Source organism: Martes martes (assembly GCF_963455335.1).
Source record: "Martes martes genome assembly, chromosome: 1".
Classification (NCBI taxonomy): Eukaryota; Metazoa; Chordata; class Mammalia; order Carnivora; family Mustelidae; genus Martes; species Martes martes.
Genome location: NC_137888.1, coordinates 199,158,851 through 199,179,379, shown reverse-complemented (window position 1 = coordinate 199,179,379; position 20,529 = coordinate 199,158,851). Strand labels below are relative to the sequence as shown.

General features: G+C 60.8%; 1 protein-coding gene across 1 annotated transcript in view; it reads right to left on the bottom strand.

The window, feature by feature from the left end:
- Positions 1 to 20,529, bottom strand: part of COL7A1 (collagen type VII alpha 1 chain) — a gene marked incomplete at its 5' end in the record, with an annotated part of 31,506 nt that overhangs the window by 5,046 nt on the left and 5,931 nt on the right. The window contains 86 exons of the mRNA XM_080812840.1: positions 66 to 137; positions 285 to 341; positions 421 to 456; positions 574 to 609; positions 832 to 876; positions 974 to 1,033; positions 1,617 to 1,652; positions 1,798 to 1,869; positions 2,054 to 2,161; positions 2,299 to 2,358; positions 2,442 to 2,477; positions 3,161 to 3,205; positions 3,295 to 3,339; positions 3,498 to 3,539; positions 3,617 to 3,652; positions 3,778 to 3,846; positions 3,975 to 4,055; positions 4,135 to 4,170; positions 4,261 to 4,323; positions 4,402 to 4,434; positions 4,631 to 4,675; positions 4,802 to 4,837; positions 4,967 to 5,002; positions 5,339 to 5,383; positions 5,558 to 5,620; positions 5,746 to 5,790; positions 5,867 to 5,935; positions 6,119 to 6,172; positions 6,251 to 6,286; positions 6,381 to 6,581; positions 6,665 to 6,787; positions 6,924 to 6,959; positions 7,263 to 7,310; positions 7,418 to 7,453; positions 7,541 to 7,576; positions 7,698 to 7,793; positions 7,897 to 7,932; positions 8,006 to 8,041; positions 9,019 to 9,063; positions 9,289 to 9,351; positions 9,720 to 9,755; positions 10,007 to 10,087; positions 10,177 to 10,212; positions 10,288 to 10,323; positions 10,400 to 10,480; positions 10,599 to 10,628; positions 10,825 to 10,851; positions 11,104 to 11,148; positions 11,339 to 11,410; positions 11,588 to 11,632; positions 11,830 to 11,865; positions 11,974 to 12,054; positions 12,161 to 12,196; positions 12,290 to 12,349; positions 12,426 to 12,479; positions 12,646 to 12,678; positions 13,031 to 13,063; positions 13,205 to 13,240; positions 13,324 to 13,368; positions 13,721 to 13,756; positions 13,836 to 13,880; positions 14,079 to 14,114; positions 14,219 to 14,278; positions 14,360 to 14,422; positions 14,565 to 14,618; positions 14,701 to 14,727; positions 14,958 to 15,035; positions 15,147 to 15,218; positions 15,384 to 15,419; positions 15,552 to 15,587; positions 15,685 to 15,756; positions 16,177 to 16,239; positions 16,313 to 16,357; positions 16,451 to 16,477; positions 16,562 to 16,597; positions 16,700 to 16,872; positions 16,959 to 17,105; positions 17,192 to 17,318; positions 18,024 to 18,160; positions 18,242 to 18,388; positions 18,474 to 18,608; positions 18,859 to 19,005; positions 19,346 to 19,468; positions 19,683 to 19,829; positions 19,928 to 20,053; positions 20,381 to 20,524. Of these exons, the coding sequence (XP_080668966.1) occupies positions 66 to 137; positions 285 to 341; positions 421 to 456; positions 574 to 609; positions 832 to 876; positions 974 to 1,033; positions 1,617 to 1,652; positions 1,798 to 1,869; positions 2,054 to 2,161; positions 2,299 to 2,358; positions 2,442 to 2,477; positions 3,161 to 3,205; positions 3,295 to 3,339; positions 3,498 to 3,539; positions 3,617 to 3,652; positions 3,778 to 3,846; positions 3,975 to 4,055; positions 4,135 to 4,170; positions 4,261 to 4,323; positions 4,402 to 4,434; positions 4,631 to 4,675; positions 4,802 to 4,837; positions 4,967 to 5,002; positions 5,339 to 5,383; positions 5,558 to 5,620; positions 5,746 to 5,790; positions 5,867 to 5,935; positions 6,119 to 6,172; positions 6,251 to 6,286; positions 6,381 to 6,581; positions 6,665 to 6,787; positions 6,924 to 6,959; positions 7,263 to 7,310; positions 7,418 to 7,453; positions 7,541 to 7,576; positions 7,698 to 7,793; positions 7,897 to 7,932; positions 8,006 to 8,041; positions 9,019 to 9,063; positions 9,289 to 9,351; positions 9,720 to 9,755; positions 10,007 to 10,087; positions 10,177 to 10,212; positions 10,288 to 10,323; positions 10,400 to 10,480; positions 10,599 to 10,628; positions 10,825 to 10,851; positions 11,104 to 11,148; positions 11,339 to 11,410; positions 11,588 to 11,632; positions 11,830 to 11,865; positions 11,974 to 12,054; positions 12,161 to 12,196; positions 12,290 to 12,349; positions 12,426 to 12,479; positions 12,646 to 12,678; positions 13,031 to 13,063; positions 13,205 to 13,240; positions 13,324 to 13,368; positions 13,721 to 13,756; positions 13,836 to 13,880; positions 14,079 to 14,114; positions 14,219 to 14,278; positions 14,360 to 14,422; positions 14,565 to 14,618; positions 14,701 to 14,727; positions 14,958 to 15,035; positions 15,147 to 15,218; positions 15,384 to 15,419; positions 15,552 to 15,587; positions 15,685 to 15,756; positions 16,177 to 16,239; positions 16,313 to 16,357; positions 16,451 to 16,477; positions 16,562 to 16,597; positions 16,700 to 16,872; positions 16,959 to 17,105; positions 17,192 to 17,318; positions 18,024 to 18,160; positions 18,242 to 18,388; positions 18,474 to 18,608; positions 18,859 to 19,005; positions 19,346 to 19,468; positions 19,683 to 19,829; positions 19,928 to 20,053; positions 20,381 to 20,524 (5,495 nt within the window). The remainder of the gene's footprint in view (positions 1 to 65; positions 138 to 284; positions 342 to 420; positions 457 to 573; positions 610 to 831; positions 877 to 973; positions 1,034 to 1,616; positions 1,653 to 1,797; positions 1,870 to 2,053; positions 2,162 to 2,298; positions 2,359 to 2,441; positions 2,478 to 3,160; positions 3,206 to 3,294; positions 3,340 to 3,497; positions 3,540 to 3,616; positions 3,653 to 3,777; positions 3,847 to 3,974; positions 4,056 to 4,134; positions 4,171 to 4,260; positions 4,324 to 4,401; positions 4,435 to 4,630; positions 4,676 to 4,801; positions 4,838 to 4,966; positions 5,003 to 5,338; positions 5,384 to 5,557; positions 5,621 to 5,745; positions 5,791 to 5,866; positions 5,936 to 6,118; positions 6,173 to 6,250; positions 6,287 to 6,380; positions 6,582 to 6,664; positions 6,788 to 6,923; positions 6,960 to 7,262; positions 7,311 to 7,417; positions 7,454 to 7,540; positions 7,577 to 7,697; positions 7,794 to 7,896; positions 7,933 to 8,005; positions 8,042 to 9,018; positions 9,064 to 9,288; positions 9,352 to 9,719; positions 9,756 to 10,006; positions 10,088 to 10,176; positions 10,213 to 10,287; positions 10,324 to 10,399; positions 10,481 to 10,598; positions 10,629 to 10,824; positions 10,852 to 11,103; positions 11,149 to 11,338; positions 11,411 to 11,587; positions 11,633 to 11,829; positions 11,866 to 11,973; positions 12,055 to 12,160; positions 12,197 to 12,289; positions 12,350 to 12,425; positions 12,480 to 12,645; positions 12,679 to 13,030; positions 13,064 to 13,204; positions 13,241 to 13,323; positions 13,369 to 13,720; positions 13,757 to 13,835; positions 13,881 to 14,078; positions 14,115 to 14,218; positions 14,279 to 14,359; positions 14,423 to 14,564; positions 14,619 to 14,700; positions 14,728 to 14,957; positions 15,036 to 15,146; positions 15,219 to 15,383; positions 15,420 to 15,551; positions 15,588 to 15,684; positions 15,757 to 16,176; positions 16,240 to 16,312; positions 16,358 to 16,450; positions 16,478 to 16,561; positions 16,598 to 16,699; positions 16,873 to 16,958; positions 17,106 to 17,191; positions 17,319 to 18,023; positions 18,161 to 18,241; positions 18,389 to 18,473; positions 18,609 to 18,858; positions 19,006 to 19,345; positions 19,469 to 19,682; positions 19,830 to 19,927; positions 20,054 to 20,380; positions 20,525 to 20,529) is intronic.

The following is a 20,529-nucleotide window of genomic DNA, read 5'->3' as shown; positions in this document are numbered from 1 at the left end:
GCCCCCACACCCCATAGAAACCCTCTCCTGATCCCACACAGAGTACCCCACCCTCTTCCTTGTACCTTCTCTCCAGGGTTCCCACTGTCTCCACGAGGTCCTTTGTCACCATCTATGCCTGGAAGCCCTCGTTCGCCCTGGGTCGGAGGTCAGAAGTCAGAGTCAGGGGCTGGAGGGTCCTCACCATCTGAGCTTCGGCTCTCGGATCCCCTGGCCCAGCCCCCTGAGAAGCCCCTCCCACACCAAAGAGAGACCCAGTTTGGACATGGGCCAGATCTACTCACCATGTCCCCCTTGGCACCCCGTGGCCCTGGGGGCCCCACAGCCATGGCTGCATCACCCTGAGTGGACAGAGGGCTGTCAGAGGGGTCCAGAGCACCCTTAGTTGCTGCCTCTGCCCTCCCCTGTGCCCACACTCACCTTGTCACCCTTTAGCCCTGAGGCTCCGGCGTCACCCTGTTGGGTGAAGAGTGTGAATCTCTCCAAAGCGGGGAGGGGGGGGTTCCAAGTCCTCATTACAAGATCTAGCCCCACCTCCGCTCACCCCAGGGGCTCTTCCTCCCCTGTCCTTACCTTCTCCCCACGCTCACCCCGGCTGCCCGGGGGCCCCTGTATGAGAAGACAACAGTGAGCTAAGGGAATTCGGGGACATTGGTGGAGAGACCGCTCAGGGGGCAGGGGAAGACCCAGGGGACCCAGGGGATAGGAGAGATAAAGGACCAGAGAGTACATAAAAAGTGTCAGAGGGCTACAGAACGTGTTCCAAGGGCACAGAGGGTACAGGCAGGGGACAGAAGGCACACCACGGGCGCTTTCCCCAAGGGGACCCACCATGAGTCCTCGGGGTCCCTCCAGGCCGGGCCGGCCATCTTCACCCTGGAAGGTGACATTAAGTTCATTGACTCAGAAGTTGGAAATCAGAAGTGAGAGCTGTGCTAAAGGGAGCCGTGGCTGCAGAGCGGGACATACATACCCGGACACCTGGTTCCCCACGCTCGCCGCGGGCCCCGGGCAGACCTGCTCCAGGGTCTCCCTGGAGAACAAGAGGGTACCGGGGATATCCAAAGGGAATCAGTGGGGGACAGAGGGGGACAGATAGGGTGATGGGGGTCAGTAGAGGTGGGAGGGGGTGATGGGGGTCAGTGGAGGTTGTAGGGATGACGGGGGTCAGTGGAGGCAGGAGGGGTGACAGGGGCCAGTGGAGGTTGCAGGAGGTGACGGGGGTCAGTGGAGGCGGGAGAGGGTGATGGGAGTCAGTGTTGGTTGTAGGGGTGACGGGGGTCAGTGAGGGTGGGAGGGGTGACGGGGGTCAGTGGGGGTTGTAGGGGTGACGGGTCAGTGAGACTGGGGGGTGACGGGGGTCAGTGGAGGCAGGAGGGGGGATGGGGTTCAGTGGAGGTGGGAGGGGTGACGTGGTCAGTGGAGGCAGGAGAGGGGATGAGGTTCAGTGGAGGCAGGAGGGGTGATGCGGTTCAGTGGAGGTTGCAGGGGGTGACAGAGTTCAGTGAAGGCGGGAAGGGGTGACGGGGGTCAGTGAAGGTTGTAGGGGTGATGGGGGTCAGCAGAGGTACGGGGAGTGATGGATACAGGGGAGCCAGCAGCCTTGTCCCGTCTACCTTGTCTCCTTTGAGTCCAGAGGCCCCAGGCGCTCCCTGCGGGCAGAATAAGGTGAGGGTTCTGTGCCCCTCAAAGGCACACACACACACCCCCAGCCATGCAGTGTGTCCCAGTCCCCATGTGGACAGACCCCAACCCACAGGAATCCGACACATGGGACATTAGGGCTCTTCTACTCACCGTTGACCCTGGTGGTCCAGGTGGCCCTGAGGGACCTGGGGCTCCCTCTCTCCCAGGGAGACCTGCTAGACCCTACCGGAGCAATGAAGGAAAGCAGCAGAGGGTGACTTGGGGACCTTCCTCCCCCTTGGCCCCTCCAAGACTGGGAGCCCCTGAGGCAGGGCCTGGGCCCCCTTCTCCTCACCTGCTCACCCACTACCAGATTCAGAGGTCCTGAACTCACCAAGTCCCCACAAGCTGCTCCCAGCATGCTTACCCGCTCTCCACTGGGGCCTGGCTGACCCATCTCTCCTCGAGGGCCTGTCTGACCGGGGAATCCGACAACACCAGGAGCACCGGGGGGGCCGGGAGGGCCCACATCTCCCTGGAACAGAGACAGCAGAGGGATGTGTGGTCCCCACAGGGCTCCTTCCCAGAACTAGCCCCCGAATGCAGTCTTCTTCACCCTTCCAGCACATTCCCTGCCCACTGCCCACCCCTGGAGATGGGGCATCAACTTACCTTCAGACCTAGAGGACCAGCTGGCCCAGGGGGGCCCTGGACCCCGACTCCTGGGTCACCCTTCAAGGGAGAGAAGGGTCAGGTCAGGCCCAGGGAGTCTCAGGAACATGACCTCCACCAGGGACACTACAGGGTACACGTACCTTATTACCCTTGAGTCCAGGAGCCCCCTTTTGACCCTAAAATAGTGAAATAAACAGCACTTAAGAGGAGGAACATGAACCCAGAGTTGAGACGTGGCCCAAGAATATTCCCAGGGCCGCTTAGATGTGCTCCTGGAGACACGGGACTCAGACATGTACACAAGGACTAACTCACAGGAGCTCAGAGGTGACCATGGTGAGGGCACTGAGGGCAGCTCAGCTGTGAGCACAGATACAGGGGAGTTTGGGCGTGACTACAGACACGTAGTGCTCACACAGGACCAGGGGCTTGGGGACCTCGGATGTAAGCACAGATGGGACATCCTAGAAGCACGCCAGCGCAGGAACTCAGAGCCACCCCAGCGCAGGGAGCTGAGAGCCGGAACTCCAGGGCTGGGGGACCTGGGAAGCATAAGCAGGTGACCAAGGAGAAGCCCCCAGGAACTGTGCTGTGTCCTGAGCCTGGGGACAGTGGATAGGAACCACACACGTGCGCTCAGACACACCGAGGAGCAGGAGACCGGAAATAGGCACCAGGAAGCAAAGACGGCATCCCCACCCCCCACCCCAGGAGCATGGAAGCCAAGAGGATTCATCCCTGTGTGCCCCCAGGAGCAGGATCCTGAATGCTGGAAGGTGCACAGGCCCGGGAACGCAGCCTCAGGTCCACAACTGCACTCCTCCTCCCAAGCTCAGACTTGCCCAGACCCCAGACTCACATCTTCCCCAGGGTCTCCAGGCTCCCCTGCACGGCCAGCTTCGCCCTGCACAGAAAGGGTGGTAAGGGGGTCTAGCCACCTGACCTGGCCCCCCTCGACCCAGTGCTCTGGCCCTGGGGCCGGGCCCAGCTCACCTTCTCACCCCGAGGCCCTGGCAGTCCTCGGTCACCTTTGGCCCCCTATAGAGAAGGGGCAAGAAACAACACGGGCATTGGGGTCATTGGTAGAGGATACTTAAGGAAGGAGGCATGAGGCCCACAGTCAAATGCGACCCTTATTACGGAAGCCGAGGGTCACACGGATGGGTGAACAATGCTGTTGGAGGCTCGACACTCACCGGCTCTCCTACCAGGTCTCCCGCGAGGCCTCCAGGCGCTCCCTGATATGGGACACGGGTCAGGCAGATGCCTCGGCCTCCAGCACTTGGCCCCTCCCCCAGGCCTCCCCCACACTCACCTTCTCTCCCTTTGCTCCAGGGAGCCCGACCACAGCCTGCGGAGAATGCCCAGTGAGTTACCTCCTCCCCTGCCTTCTCCCCGGCCCCACACGCCATCCCGGATGGGAGGCCGGCACTAGACACGGTGAGGCACAGAGGTCAGGGTCAGGGTCAGGATCACCTGTCCAGGAGCCCCTATGGGTCCAGGCTCTCCTTTAGGTCCAACAGGGCCGGGCAGACCTGGTGACCCCTGTGACAGAGCAGAGAGAAGGACTCAGGGCCTCCCCCCAACCCCGGTCCTGGGGCCCTGCTCTCCTCACCCTCCCCACACCGGCACCCGTCACAAGCCTAAAGCGAGCCTCCCCCTGGAACACACACCGGCACACCAGGAGCTCCTCTGTCCCCATCTTTTCCACCGGCACCATCACGACCTGGGGCTCCCGGCTTTCCCGTCTCCCCCTGCGAAGGAGGAGCTCTGTCAGGGGCCTGCCCGCCAACTCGTGACCCCTGGAGCCCGGCCTCAACCCCCAGGACTCACCACTTGTCCGGGCAAACCTGGCGCCCCCTGAGGACCCTGAGGGAGACAAGTCAGATGTGAGGGAGACAGGGGAGAACGTGGAACTCAGAGGGCAGGACACGGTGTCCCCACAGGGACCTCACTCACCACCAAGCCTGAAGGTCCAGGAGGGCCGGGAAGTCCCACGGCTCCAGTGGGTCCAGGCAGACCCTGGGCGAAGAAAGAGTTCAGAGCGAGGCCTATGCACCCAGCTCCCTGTGGCTCTCACCCATGACCTGGGCCACTCACCCGTCCCGGTGGTCCCGTCTCTCCGGGCTCCCCCTGCCAAAAACCCAGAGACTGCATCACCCACAGAAGGACAAGAGGCTCCTCAGCCCCTGTCCATGAGCAAAGGCCCCAGGAAGGGGACAGCGCGGTGCTCAGCCCCACTGCAGGGTGACAACATCCCTGGTGTGGATCCGGCTCCGATGACCCGCCTCTTCCTGTCAGCCACACACCCACACATACCCGTACTCACCTTCAGGCCAGAAGGACCCTGGGGTCCTGCGGGACCAGCAAGGCCCTAGAAAAAAGTAATAAGACCAGGGGACAGGGTCAGAGTTATCCACCCAGGCTCACCGAGGCCAGGCTCATCAGTGGGGACCAACGCCCAGCCCACCCCACCAGGCAGTGGTCTCCTGTGACTCACCGGGGCACCGGGCGGCCCAGGGTCTCCATGGCCACCCTGTTGGAGAGAGAAGGAGTCTGATGAGGGGGAGCCAGTGCCAGCCCACCAGGGAAACTCAGGGAGTACATCCCCTGTGGGATGGGGTAGGATGGGGGCAGGAGCAGGGGAGGATGCTAGGGTACTTACCGCTGGGCCAGGGGTCCCCCTCGGACCTTGCAAACCCTGGATAGAGAAGGGGGCTGCTGAGCCTCACTCTGGGCCTCACTTGGGCCTGCTCCCACCTTCTGGAGCCCACCTGCAGGCTGCCACTTTCCCCCCAAGGTATAGATCACCCCACACCCCATACCCCAGGACTGTTCCTCAGGGATAATACATACTGATCTACACACACACATACACACACACACACACACACAGATGTCACACAGCTGCACTCACGCCCAGGCTTGTGGGCACAACGCCCCTGCCACTTGTGACATGTGCCCAGAGTAGCCAGCATATGGCACAGAGCTGCTGTCCCTGGGAGCCCGGGCCAGGCTGCGCCCCCCCACCACTTACCGGCTTCCCTTCGGGTCCAGCCACCCCACGCTCTCCCGGTAGGCCCTGGAGAGAACAGATTTAAGGCCACATGGTCCCTCTTCATTCCCCGACCCCGGCACTCCCCCAGACAGTCCCAGGCAGTACAGACTCCAGACCAGACTGTACTGTAAGAGACTGGGGCTGGCACGGGCTGGGCCGGCGGGGTGGGTTGGGGGCTGCATCGTGGCACAGACTCACCGGGTTGCCATCAAGACCCCTCTGTCCAGGCTCTCCCCGGTCTCCCTTGAGGCCCGGCACACCCTGCAAGGAGAAAGGCAGGTCCTGAGCCCCTAGTCACTACCGCGCACCCACGGACACACCACCCCTCGTGGGCTCCCTTAAAGGAACAGAAAGCACAGTGTGGAGTGGGGGGGGGCAGGCCTCACCCGGTCTCCCTTGGGGCCTCGGTCGCCATCACTGCCTGGCTCCCCCTGTAGGGATGACACATCAAGCTAGGCCCTGGTGCCAGGGCAGAGGGCGGGCCCCCAACTGATCCCACACACTGACCTTGGCACCCTTGAATCCAGGGGGTCCTTGCATTCCAGAGAGTCCCGGCCCTGGCTCCTCCCCAGCCACCTACACGTACAAGGTCACAAGGGAGAGAGGCATCTGTCACAGAGTCATGGAGGGGTCATCCCCGCTCGCAGGATCCCACAGTGGTTTGGGTCAGAGACACCACATGCAGCTTCTGGGGCCTGAGTTAATGGTGGCCTCCTGGTGCCAAGAGTCACAGGCCTAGGGCAGGGCCGGGCTAATCACCTTGGGGCCAGGGGGCCCAGGAGGTCCAGGGAGGCCAGGAGGGCCGTCTCTCCCCTGCGGAGAAGAAGGAAATGGCAGGGCTGTCCCAGCACAGCCCCCAGGCAGTCCCGCCCTGGAAGCCCCTCAGCTCACCTGCTCTCCGCGTTCTCCTTTCTCTCCCCGTTCTCCCTGAGGTGCAAACATCGGGTGGGAGCCACGTCCATGGGGCGTCCAGCTCCTCCTGGGCCCACATCCCCAGCCCTCCTTGGCTAGCCTCACTCACCCTCTCTCCTGGCCTCCCTGCCTCCCCCGTGCCCCCAGCCGGGCCCGGGAGCCCAGGAATGCCAGGCTTTCCCGGCTCCCCAGCAAGGCCGGGAGGTCCGGGGGGGCCCCTTTCTCCAAGGGCTAGGCCTGGTGGCCCCTGGGGGCCAGGGTCTCCGCGATCTCCCTTCAGTCCGCGTTCTCCAGAGAAGCCGGTGGGGCCCTGGGTGAGAAGAGTGAATGTGTGGCCAGCTGTACAATGCCGCTGTCCCCAGGGCCCCCCTGCCAACATGCGGACACACACACCTCCTTGCCGGGGGGGCCCCGCTCGCCTGGCTCCCCCTTAGGGCCACGGCGCCGCTCAGAAATGGGCAGGAAGCTGCCAGAGCTCTCATTCCAGGTCTCCGTGATCTCCCGCAGGGTAGATGTCTGAGTGATGGCAAGGGCTTGGGGAAACAGGGCCTGACCCTGCACCCACCCAGGCTCCCCCCACTCGGCCATGTGAGCACCACTAGCTCCGTGGGGCTCCCCATGCGTCCCCGCTCCCAGCCCCCAAACAACCTACCTTGATGCCAATCGTTTCCAGCAACCGCTCCACATTCTGGGGACAGAAGCTGGGGTGAGGGGTGGCCCTCAGAGAAGCTTCCATACCTTCTTCCCCAGGCCTCTGGCCCACAGGACCCTTTAGCACTGGTGCAGGTGACCTGGGGCTCTAGAAGCCCCTCCCTGGTGTGTCCCCATTGCCCGGCACCCTGAATGTCGGCTGTGGGAACCCCAGGAGGGCAGGGGACTGAGCACACTGCACAGAACCCGTGGGGCCTTTGTGGCAAGGGGGAGCAGGGAGGGGCGGCTCCCTCACGCCTGCAGCTTCGAGTCAAGGACCAGGTCCTGAGGCTTCACTCACCCCTACGCTCCCGGGATCTCCTCTCAGGCCACGCTCTCCAGGGAGGCCCTGGAGACACCAAGAGACAAGCTGCTGGACCCAGTTTCTGGGGGAAGTGTGTGTGCCTAGCTGCGAGCTTCAGCTGCCTAGACACGTGAAAAAGGTAGGGACCTCACCTGTTCCCCTTTGGGTCCAGTCTCCCCACGGTCGCCCTGAGAAGGAAGAATGATCAGGTGGGAGAAATGCCCCAACCTTGCTTAGCCTTCACCATGCCCCTGACCCACCATATGCACACTCACCTTGGGGCCTGCGTTTCCTGGAACCCCAGGAAAACCCTGAGATAGGACAGAACACAAAGCGGTCACATAGGATCACGGCACCCCGAGAGGGTGTCTGGCGGGAACATAATGGCACCTGTCGCTCCCAAGTCCTGGAACTCCCCTCCTGGGTACTCACCTGCCCAGAGGGGCCCATCTGCCCTGGGAGGCCTGGGGGGCCCTGGAGTCCCGGGCTACCAGGAGCGCCACGTTCACCCTTGGGACCATCGCGACCCTGTGGAGGACACAGCCAACATCAGGACACCGAGATCCTGGGGTCTGCCAGACACTGCAGAGTCGGGATCTGGGGTCAGATTGCAGAAGAACCAAGCACTCACCTCTCTCCCAGGGGCACCCGAATCTCCCCTCTCTCCCTGAGGAAGACAAGAGCGCTTTATACAGGGCCCTAATCTGGGGCCAAAGCAGACTCCAAGTGAGGGGCTTTACCTTCCTCCCATCTTCTCCAGGGTCTCCAGGTTCTCCCTGTGGGCAGAAGATTCACATCAGCCCCCAAATTCACTTTCATTGCTGTCTGGCTGCAAGACACTGGCGTGGCGGGCCTCAGATGACCATATGTCTGGGCAGGTAGTTCCAAACCTCCGTGTGGCTCAGAGCAGGGCCTGTGACCGTCTGAGTGCACTGTGGCACTCGGAGGGCACACCTATGGGGCTCTGCTCACCTCGCAGGTAACTGCCCATGGCCTCTGTCTCTGGCTTTCCAGATGTAGCCCCACATCTACGTGCCTCTGGACATGTGTGTGCACGTGTGTGCGTTAGCGTGTGTAGCCTTGCATGGGTCTGTCTGTGTGTCCTGGCAGGTGACACTTAGCAGGTGTCTTTGTCTGTCTGCATGCCTTCACCCACGTCTACACATAGCCACATACATGTTTATGTGGGACAGACGTGTGTCTGCATGTCCCTGGTGCCTTGAGAATCATCTGTATGTCCCAGGATCTGCCCACAAGTCTTGAGTGTGTTACCTCGATACATCTGGCCATATGCGTACGAATGACTGTGGATATAACTGCGTGTGTCACACGCCAGAGCCTTGGACGTGTGTCTCACCATACTTCAACGCAAGTCCACACGTGGCCTGGGTTCCACATACGTCTCAGCACCTATGTGGGCTGGGTGGAGGTGTCTGCGTGCCAACACATCTCCAAGTATCCCTGAACGTGGCTTCACATCAGTACGTCTGCACCCCTCCGTCTGTGTCCGTGGCTCTTTGCCTGTGCCTGTGGCTGCGTGTGATCGTGGCAGCTGTCAGCCCATCTGGGCACCAGTTAGCACGGCCCCATGGCTCACCGTCCACAAGACTGCATGCGTGTGCATGTGGAGGTGTGTTTCAGGGAGTATGTGTGGGTCTGGATGCATCTCAGCAGGGGTCTGTGTGTGTGGCCCATGTGTGTCTGCACACCTGGGCTGTGTGCACCTGTCCCTGTGTCTGCTCTGGACACTCACGTTTTTCCCATTCAGGCCAGGCTTGCCGTCCTCTCCGGGCTTTCCCTGTGGGGACAGATCACTGATCAGGAGTCAGGGCCTGGGGGAGGGCAGGAAGGGAGCGCCCTGCTGGCACAATTGGTAGTGTGTGACTCTTGAACTCAGAATCATGCGTTCAAGTCCCACGGCGGGTGTAGAGATTACTGAGATCGTTTAAAGAAGTACGTAAATGAATTAAAAAAAAAAAAGAACTTAAAAAAAAGAAAGAGTACCATGAAATCTCAGTCTCACCTGGGCTCCAGGGGGGCCAGGGGGGCCAGGGGGACCATGTTCTCCTCGGAGGCCCGGAAGCCCCTGGAAAAAGTCTTTGTTAGGACTGAAAGAGCCACTAAGAGAGCCCCCAAAGCACAGCCGTGGATTGGGGAGGACCCTACTGAGATCCTCCTTGAGGGCAGAAACCCCTAAAATTTGGAGGTTTCATTGAGATCCCCTGAGGCAGAGACCCCATTGGTTAGGGGTCCCCTGCTAAAACTCCTGAGGGAAGAACCTCCAGGACTTGGGGGACCTCCTCAGACCAAGGCAGAGAAGGTCAGAAAGCTGGACCCTGCTAGAGCCTGCCTTCCAGGCACAGGGCTGGACCAGCTCCCACTGCTCCCACTGATGCTGCGGTGTGATGACCAGACCCTGAGCTGCCCTCCGTCCTGATATCTCCCCTCACTTACATCTCTCCCTGGGTCTCCAGCTTTGCCTGTAGCACCCTGAGGAGAGACTCAAAGTCAGGGAGTCTGCAGTGATCGTGGGTTCAGGAGGACCACCTGCTGACATGGCCACTAGTTCCTGTGAACTCAGGGCCTGAGAGGCACTCACGCCCCCCACCCGGGAGGGGTCTAGGAGAAGCCATAAATACCCCATCTGTCCCAAGAGCTCAAGACCAAGAAGACCCAGATGAGGCTGGGGTCACGTGAAAAGGGAAGGGGGGCATGACCAGGCAATGACCATCACAACTCACGTTCAGCCCAGGGGGGCCAGGGGCTCCTGGTTTCCCATCTAGCCCACCACGGCCATCTAGGCCAGGTGGACCCCGATCACCCTGAGAGAAACAGAGGGGTAAGAGGCCACAAAGGATAAGACAGATCTAAGAGCCTGGCTCATGGCTAAAAACCCTCCCTGCCCTCTCACCTTCTCTCCTGCTGGGCCTCGGACACCTGGGTCTCCCTGGGGAGAATAAGGTCAGATGAGAGGTGAGGGTAGGAGGGGGACTGAAGCTGCGGGGCAAAGAGCATCACTCACCTGTGGGCCTGGGGGCCCCCGAAGTCCACTGACACCCTGAGGATAAGGGGAGGAATAAATCAGACCAGGCCTTCCCAGACCCACATTTCCTCCACGGACCAATCACACTCACCCTCTCCCCAGAGGCTCCAGGGGGGCCTGGGTCACCCTTGGGTCCTCGAGGACCCTCCTGTCCACGGTCCCCAGGTTCTCCCTTTGGTAGAGACAAGCTTGTTGAAGGAACAGCCCTATGGTCGCAGGCACGCCCAGTCATGGAGGCACTGGGATGCTTCCTGTGCTCCGAGCCCCACTCCACCCCCAGACCCTGATACCTTCTCTCCAGCTCCAAGTCCTGGCTCCACCTGTTGGGAGGAATGGCCAGTGAATGGTTCAACAAGGAGAAGCGGGGCCAGTGAGGGGCTGTGGGATCAGTGGAGCTATCAGGAGGCCATGGGGGACATGGGAGCCATCCCATCCCACTGGAAGGAATGAAGGGATACAGCGTCAACAGGGGCGGCAAGGGAGAGGACAGTGGACCAGACTCAGCTCAACCCTTACCGGCCGTCCAGGGAGTCCTGGGGGACCCTGGGGAAGGAAATGATTATGGGCAATAAAAAGCTCCAAGGTCCCAGGCCATGGCTCAGCTCTGCCCCAGCCTCAATTCTGCTCCTAGATTCCCTGAAGCACCCCAATGCCAACCCCCAGAAGGCAGGCTGGGCCCGGAGGTGGCCATCAGTGCTCCCCACCTTGACCTTCAGGGCCCTTACATGGTCACTGACCAGACCAAACACTGGAAATCTGCATTCCTCCAGAGCCCAGGACACTGGCACTACTCACCGGCTCCCCACGGTCCCCCTTGGGTCCAGACGGTCCAGGACTCCCCTGCAGAAAGTCAGGGCGTCAGGGTCATCAAGATAGCCAGCAGTTTCAGGGAGTTTGGGGCACAAACTGAGGACTCATGGGGATCCTGGAGGTTGTGATGAAGGGGTCCCAGCAAATTGTGAGGACCTAGCATTGCAGGGTTGGGCTGGGAACCGGATGGTTGAAGCTGGGGTCAGGGGTTAGGACTCACATTTCGTCCATCCTCTCCAGGATCTCCTTGGTCTCCCTTCTCACCCACAGGCCCCCGAGCTCCAGGTGCCCCCTGGGAAGAGCAGCTGGCCTGAGACAGGCCCTCCCAGCATGTCGCAGGCTTCCCATGACCCACCCCCCATACTGCCCCAGGTTCCCCATCACCCCCAAACCATGCCAGGGTTTCCCATCACCCCATGCCTCCTTCCAGACTCTCCAGCACCCCCTCACTTCACCCTGCCAGCCTCACCCGAAGGCCACGCTCGCCAGCTTTTCCAGGCAAACCTGGATCACCCTGGTGACAGAAAGAAAGCCACACTGAGCAGGCGGGTTGGACTCAAACTGACTCGAGGAGAAGGGCCAAAGAAGGGCCTGGCCCCAGCTGGACAGCAGGCAGGGGAATGGACTGGATGACCTGGTGGCGCCCCCCAGCCCAGTGGGATCCTAGTTCAAGGGTAGGGGTTCGGAAATCACAGTGGGAAGGAGTCTCACCGGGGGGCCCTCGTCACCTTTCTCTCCAACTTCACCCTGTGAGACAGGAGAATTAGCCCCGGTCCCCAGATCCCCCCACGAGGCTGACAACACCCTACTCCCCTGTCCCCCAGGAACCCCCTCCCCCAACTCCAGCTTTCTTACATCTCGTCCTCGGGGGCCGACAGGTCCTGGCGAACCAGGCCTCCCCGGGTCTCCCTTCTCTCCAGGAGGCCCCAAGTCACCCTGTGAAGGAGGCAGAAGTGAGGTGATCGGGACGCAGGTAGCAGCCAACTCTTGGGGGGTGGTAACCCCAGAAACCTCCAGGTTACCCAAAGTCACAGGTACTCACCGGGGGTCCTGCTCTTCCGGTGAGGCCAATGGGACCCTGAAGGGCATGGAAGCGGGGCACGGGACTCATTTGGGGCTCTCAGGTACTACCTCATCTTCTGTCACACCCCCCAATCCCACATTTACTCACCCGGTCTCCAGGGTCTCCCTTGGGGCCAGGGTCTCCAGGAAGAACCGAGCCGGGTGGGCCCTGGGATGGAAGGATCAGAAGTCAGGGAGCACAGCCTTCACCTGCCCGACCCCCTAGACACTTTCCCCTCACTCACCCGCTCCCCTTTGACTCCTGCTGCTCCTCTGGGCCCAGGGGGCCCCACATCTCCCTAGAGGTGACAAAGGCCATCAACCGTCAGCACTAGCCCCAAGTTCCATGAACCAGCCCCCACCGCCACCCCGATCCAGCAATCCTGCCCCTCAGGGGCCTCCGGCAGGCCCTGTGACCTTGACCTCAACCCTGTGTCAGCCTCCTTTTCCTCTTGCCAAAATTACCTTCTCTCCTTTGGCCCCAGCACCATCAGGTCCCTGAAAACAAACAGGACAGACACGCTTGGCCACACCTGGGCACCACAGTACTGTGACTGACTGGGGATGGGGTTATATCGAACTACAAGTCACAGAGCTCGTCTCTGTCTTGAGCTCAGAGTCTCGGCTGGGAGCCAGGCAGGGGTTACACGGAGCCTATAACCTATGTGATGGTCACAGGGTCACAGATGACAGCCAGGAGTCAGGAGGTGTGTTATAGCATAAGGAGAGTCACAGAGCTCTTAGCCTGCCCAGGGCCCCAAGGTTACAGGGTCCTGGCCTGGAACACTGGTCTACACGCAGGCCAGTGTGCAAGGAGCTATGCCCAAAGCCCCATCCGCCCTTTGCTCACCACTCCAGGGTCCCCAGGGCGACCAGGCTCCCCCTGTGGAAAAAGGACAGAGGCGGGGATGGGTCAGAGACCCACCTAGGAATCCACGTTCCCAATGTCCCACCTGCCAAAATCTCTACTATGGAGCAGGCATGGGAGGGTGGGGAGAGGACCAGCCCCCAGGCAATGACCTACCTTCTCTCCTCGGCGGCCAGCGGGTCCCGGTGGCCCCTGCATATGGAAAAAGTGTGAAGCCAGAGTGGGAGGAACATGTGAAAAGCCCTCTCCCAGTCCCACCACGGTCACAGACTCACTTCGGGCCCCTCGGGTCCAGGACGTCCAGCCACTCCAGGCAGCCCCTGGGGAAGAAGAGCAGACATGCTGATCCAGGGGGTGAGGGCGGGAGATCGTGGCAAACAAGGGCTAGAGACTGCAAGGGTGTTGGAGAGAGGGTTCGAAAGGCCAGGATTCAGGTGGCAGGGGTTGAACTCAGCGGGACGACAGAGACCACGTCAGTGGAAGTCAAGGTCAGTTCAGTAGGGTCAAGAAGTTCAAAGCAAGTCCCAGGGGTTGAGAGTTAGAGCCTGCATGAGCAGCAATTACGTGAGGAGAGGTGGAGAGGCGAGCGGAGTCTAGGCTGAGAAGTCAGAAGCAGGAAGGGGCACAGAACTCGAGTCAGCTGGGCACAGGCTTTGGGGTCAGAGGGCTCACCTGGGGTCCCACTGGGCCAGGGGATCCACGTTCACCCTGATGGAACAGGACAGCTCAGAGCTGAGTCTGACCCCAGACCCTCTGGGGCCCAGAGAGACCCCTGGGGTGCACTCACCTTCTCTCCGGCCTCACCCACAGCCCCTTTCAGTCCTCTGTCACCCTAAGGGGAGACAGGGAGGGTGCCTTGACTGTCAAACCCCAGAGAAGGTGTCTCAACCTCTAGCCATCCTGCCCCGGAAGCCACAGCCTCTGACCTGGTGAGAATCCTCTTCTCCTAATCCCCCCACTACCCTCAGACCTATAGCAGTCCCACCCAGTGTGTCACGCTCCACACCTGACCCCCCAAAATGGCACTTACTTTGGGGCCAATGTCTCCAGGAGGTCCTCGTAGGCCCTAGGAGGGGTTCAGAGATTTGGGTTTGGGCATAAGGAGAGCTTAGAGGGTGGGAGGCCAAGGCAGCTGGGACTGCCCCTCAGAACCCTTGCCCCTACACTCACCCGCTCACCCGGGCTCCCAGGTTGTCCTGGGAGACCTGGGGCTCCGTCCTCACAGTCACCCTGAAGGAGAAACAGATGAGTAGAAGACCCTGCCCCTGCCCCCACCCCAGAACTGGGACACCAAGGGGTCAGGCTTCCTACTTTTTCTCCTTTCTCTCCAGAGGGGCCAACTGGGCCTTGGGGTCCGGGGTTTCCAGGAAGACCCTAAGAGAAAGTGGATAAAAACGTGAGCCCCAAACCATGAGGCCTAGCACCCCCTGCCACTGCCCAGCAGAGCCCCAGCCCCAGGATCCACACCCCTGAGCATGGCCCCAAGCTCCCCAGCAGAGCCTCAGGGCTCCCTCACCGGCAGCCCAGGCTCGCCTGGACCAGTGCCGCCATCACCTGGTCCTGGAGGGCCCTGAGAGAGAACAACAGGTGAGGAGATGACCAAGGAGAATCAAATTCCAAGCCACCCCCAGGACACTTTGCCCCTCACTTACCCGCTCCCCACGATCGCCTTTGTCACCCTGAAAGACAGATCATGGCCCCATGACCCTGGACTACAGCTCCACTCCCCAGTGTAAGGGGAAATGTGAAGTTCAGGGACAAGTCGGATCACGAAGGTCATGGGGGCACTGAGGAGTCATGGGGCGCTAAGGGTCACATGGAGTGAGAGTGACCAGTAGGGTTCAAATGGGGTCACTAGATCACTAGAGCACACGGAGGTCATGAAACCATACAGGGGTCATGTTGTCACCTTCACGGCCGTTCCAGGAAGTCCTGGAAGCCCCTGGGGTCCTGGGTCCCCCAGTGGGCCACGGGATCCAGGAAGGCCCTGATGGAAGAGATAAAGTGTAAAGTATGCCCCCATGGACTCCTGCTCCCACCCTGCCTTCCGTTGGTCCCCCACCACACATCACTTGCCCCTACACGTCCTGGAACTTACCGGAGGCCCGCGGTCCCCTTTCTGCCCAGGAAGTCCTGGGCCCTCGCCTCCAGTGACTCGTCCAGGCTCTCCCTGCAGGACAGAAAGCAGTGGACGGGATTCAGGGTATGGGAGCCTTGAGATGGAAGAAGCTCCTCGAGGGGCCTCAGCTATCCCTTATCATGCAGGAGGCCCTGCACAGTGTCCAGCCTGCTCCTCCCTGGGCCACCTGGCTCCCTCCCTCCCCCCTGCACCTACCGGCTCCCCCTTCGGGCCTCGAGGTCCTCGCTCTCCCTGAGGACAAAATAGAGTGAAGGGTGATGCCTGGGCACCGGCGCTCCGATGCTGCACACCCTCACAGCCCCCCACCCCGCAGAAAGGACTCTGGGAAGACACTGGATGAGCAAAGAAGGGAAGACAACTTACTGGTTCTCCACGAGGACCAGGCCACCCTGGGGAACCCTGTTAATGGAAGCGGTCAGGACAGTCAGACACCCATCACCCACTTGAGCAAAGAGCCTGTCCCACCGTGGGACCTGCAAGGGCAGGGCGTGCTTACCTTTGGGCCAGGGCTTCCTGGAGTCCCAGGGAGACCAGGGCTGCCTGGAGGGCCCTCTGCCCCAGGGAAGCCCTAAGGAAACAAAGAGGTCAGGGCAGGAAGGGGCCCCTCCCTCATGCCCCTGGTTTGCTGGAGGAGCCCAGAACCCCAGAGGTCCCCAAGTGTTCCTGGGGCGGAGCAGTGGGGCACAGAAGCCACCCTTCTGAGCTCAACGGGGCCTCATCCTGGGCACAAGGGCAGTGACAAGGCAGAGGGCCTTCCCTGCCTCTGGGATTTAGAACTTACACCCAGGTTCTCCGAGGGAAATCTCAAAACTCCCCTGGCTGTTCTGTTTTAGGCCCTTTCCTGAAGTCTCTGGTGCGGTTTACAACGTCCACTTTGGCTTCTGGGAATACCCTTGTGGTTCTACCCCTGTTCTTTCTTTCTGTCTTTTGAAAACCCAGGGGACACTTGGAGGAGTGTCTTAGGGGAACCTCAGTGGTTTCCACTCACCCTGTCACCCTTTGCAGCAGCACTCCCTGGCTGCCCTTGGGGGCCAGGAACACCAATCCTGCCCTGAGAGGAGAAAGCAGGTAAGGACACCGTGTGCCAGTCAGGGAGCAGAGGACAGGTGTGGGGAGGCACTCACCGGAAGGCCGGGGGGGCCAGGAGGCCCTCCTTGTCCTTTCAGGCCCTAGAAAGGGTGATCAGTGAGCTCTGTACCACCAGCCTTCCCCCAGCCCCACTGAACCCCAACCATTCTCTGCCTCCAACTAGGGTCACTCACCCTCTCTCCGGGTTCCCCCTTCTGGCCCTGGGGAAAGATATGTCCAATGAGGGTCAGAGGGGCTGGCCCCCGGTGTGGCCCTTGCCCACCCTCTCAACCCTGTACATTTACCTTTGGACAATGCACCGTGCAAGGTTCTGGATGTGGCTGTGGATATAAGATCTCCTGGAGGCCGGGCTCTTCTACCAAGGGTCCCCCAGGCCCCCTCTCCCCTGCCAGCAACCCCTCCCCCAGAGGCCCCTTGCAAACCTGGGTGGCTGAGCCTATCTGACACAAGGATGTTGCCAGACTACTGACTGCCCGCTCCAAGCTTGGACCGTCATCCATAGCAAAGAAAGTCTGGACAGGGTCCACACCCGGCACCAAGCGACGCAACTGTTCTGGGTCAGCTCCGGCTTGGCCCAGAATCATCACTTTGAGCCCTAAGGAGGGGTCCAGCAGTCTGCATGACAACTGTGCCAGAGCCAGGCCGTCCCCAGGCCCCATCCCTACTGGCCCTCCTCCTCACCAGCAGCCTGGGCCTCACGGATAGGGTTGAAGATATCACCTCTCAAGGGCTCATCGACTAGCAAAACCATTACCCCTGGTACGTGCTGGCGGCGCCCAGGAGCATCCGGGGCTAACAGGTGCCTGTGAGCAGTGACCACTGCGGTGCCTGGGAGAAAGAATAGGTCAGAAGCCAGGGGCCACCAGCTCCCCGTGGGGAAGCCCTCAGAGTCCACGTCCAGAGCAGTTCCTTACCCAGGTTGTTCCCACTTGGGTCCACGTAGGGGATGCTGCGGATTTTCTGCAGGATGACGCCAGGATCGTAGGAGCTATTCAGCGGGAACAGTGGGGAGGGCCGATGACTGTAGGACAGGAGGCCAACCTGGGGTGGGAGGGGTACACAGAGCCTGGGGAGGATGGCAAAGCAAGAATGACAGGGCCTGGGGGCACCTGGGTGGCTCAGTGGGTTAAAGCCTCTGCCTTCAGCTCAGGTCATGGTCTCAGAGTCCTGGGATTGAGCCCTGCATCAGGCTCTCTGCTCAGTGGGGAACCTGCTTCCTCCTCTCTCTCTGCCTGCCTCTCTGACTACTTGTAATCTCTATCAAATAAATAAATAAAATCTTAAAAAAAAAAAAGAGGGGTGCCTGGGTGGCTCAGTGGGTTAAAGCCTCTGCCTTCGGCTTGGGTCATGGTCTCGGGGTCCTGGGATCGAGCCCTGCGTCGGGCTCTCTGCTCAGCGGGGATCCTGCTTCCCCTTCTCTCTCTGCCTACTTGTGATTTCTGCCTGTCAAATGGAAAAATAAAATCTTTAAAAAATAAAAAATAAAAATAAATAAATAATTTTAAAAAAGAATGACAGGGCCTGTCGGGGGAGATACGGAGCTCAGGGTGCGGGACTATACCTGAACTTGGAGTCAGCAGTGATGGTAGGATAAGGAGCCAAGCAGCAGAGGGGGAGATCTGGAGCCTGGGGAGGGCTGGGAGACAGCCTGGATCACTGGTAGAGGGGGCTAATGATAGCTGCTGTGAAGCCCAGGATGGGGAAGGGCTGGGATCGGAAGGGGTCTGGCTGTCTCTGGAGCCAAACCTGCACTGCCTGTGGCCCGAGAGGCCCAAGTGCAGACACCAAACGCTCCAGGGCTCGCTTTGCAGCCTCCGCACGATGAGCATTGTCCTGAGTGGCGTGCAGCAGGAACACTACATCCATCAGGCCATGTGCACACACTGCAGGAAGGGGGCTGAGTTACTGAAGTGGCTGGCCCATCTGGCTACCCCCTTAGGGCCCTCCCACTGTGCCTATCATACCTGGGATCTGTGTGACAGAGGCCTCAGGACCCCGTACACCCTCCCGGATGGGTATCAGCGAGAAGATGTAGGAGAGGCCAGGCTCTAGCCCCGTCACCTGCTGGGAGCTCGAGATCCCTGGAAGTGTCTGCGAGGCACCAGGGATGTCTGCAGAGGATAAAACCTGGTTAAACGGGAGGCCTCCTGTGGAGCCCCAACTGCCAGCCCATCCCAAACCTGGCCTCCACTTCACCTTGGCCAGGGCGTCTGAGTGGCCGCCAGGACAGGATGTAGCTAGATACTCCAGATACTGGAGTCCAGGCCAGGGTCACTGAGTCGACTGAAGTGTCCACCACACGCAGTTCAGTGCTTGGGACACGGGGTGACTCTGAAAAAGGTATCAAAGACCAGGGATCAGAGTCTATGTCTTGAGAACCCAAAGGGGAGAGATCATCTGAGGAGGTTCTTGGGTTAGTGAAAGAAATGTCATGGGAGATCGTGCTGGGGGTCACCCCAGGGGCAAGAGTGGTAGGAGGGCTACAGGAGGAGTCACTAAGGGTCATGGGGTGCAGGAAACCAGGGTGAGTCATCAGTGGGGCAAAGCTCACAAAAGGGAAGAGTGGACTCTCTGGGCTCACCAGTGTGTGCAGTCACTTCCGTGGGGGGCCCTTCTCCAGCTGACCCCAAAACGCTTAGCCATATGCGGTATTGGGTGGCTGGTTCTAACCCATCCAGTTCATAGCTGCTGAGATCGGGCCCCAGGACCCGGGATTGTTCCTGGCCACCTGGGGCAGGCATGAGAGTGAGGACCCAAAACACGTGGAAGGATGCTACAGACCAGCATTAATGAACTTGCCCACCTCACCGACTGGCCCTGCCGACCAGATCCACCCTCCTAATTGATCATCCCCATTCTCGCTGACCCTGTTCACTTTACTGACCCTGCACGACCGACCTTTATTGATCCCACCCACAGGACTGATTGATTCCGCGCACTGTCACTGATCTGGCAAACCACAGACCCTGCCCACTCACGGACCTCGCCTAACTCGCCAACCCCGCCCCGGCCCCGCCCCCTCTGGTCTCTGAGCCCACCCCCCCCCCCCACCCGGAGACAGCTCTCACCCTCGGGTCGCCAACGCAGACGGAAGCCCTGTGCCCCGGGCACCGGGTGCCAGCGCAACCTCAGCGAGTGCTCCCCTCGCTGCACAACGCGAAGGGTTTCCAGTGCTGGCGGAGCCTCAGGCGCTACAGAGAAAGCCCCGGCATCAGAGAGGCTCCGCCCCCACTGGCTCCTGAGCCAATGCCAGACCAATCCCGGAACGCGCACCGCCCCGACCGGCTCCTCTGCCTATCCGAGGCTTCATCCCTCTCTCTTCTCGAACCCCCCCTTGCACAAACCCCGTCCCCAAACCGTCCACGCCACCAATCCAAGGCTAGCCCCAGCCCGAGCTCCGCCTACGTGTAGTGACGACAATGGAGACTGGCGCGCCCTCGCGGTCTCCGACCAGTGCGGTCACTCGCACCGAGTAGCTGACTCCGCCTTCGAGGCCCCGTATTTCTGCGGAGTCCGTGTTTCCTGGGAGCACCTGCTGTCTCGTGGGGCCACCTAGGCAGGCAAACATAGGGCAACAGTCGGGGTGGGGGTGGCTTACCAGAGAGGTCAGTCCCCGCTGGGAGGGACAAGGGCGGGTCAGGGAAACATACCCTCGCTGCGGCCCCAGGCCAGTCTGTAGGCTGTGGCTCCAGGGACCCCTACCCAGGTGACCCGCAGAACATCACTGGAAGCATTGAGGATCTGCAGCTTGGACACACTGCCCACAGGCGCAGGGTCTGGGGGCAGAGGCAGGGTAAGGGGCCAGGGGCCACTGGATGGCTGGAGGAGAACAGGGTGGCAGTGCCAACATGGTCCGTGCAAGGAGGTCTGAAGGTCAGTGTGAGGTTAGTATGGACAGGTCAGTGCAGGCAACCTCTGAGAGGGAGGAGGTCAGTGCCCCAGAGTGGGCAGGGTGGAGTGGCCAGGAGGTCGCGGAGGAGGGACACTTAGTCAATGTGGAAAGGTCACTGAGCAGTGATGGAGAGGGCAGCTGAAGCCGACAAGAAACACAGTGGGCTGGGGTAGCTGATGAGATGTTTGCCAGCTGGCCAGGATCCACTCACCTGTCCTCACAAGCACGGAGGCGGGGGTCCCATCCACACCAGCCACATGGGCCCACACACGTACCGTGTACTGAGTATCTGGCTCCAGCCCATCCAGCTCAGCCACCGTGGCCTCTCCAGAAACCAGCTGGGATTTTTCTGGACCTGGG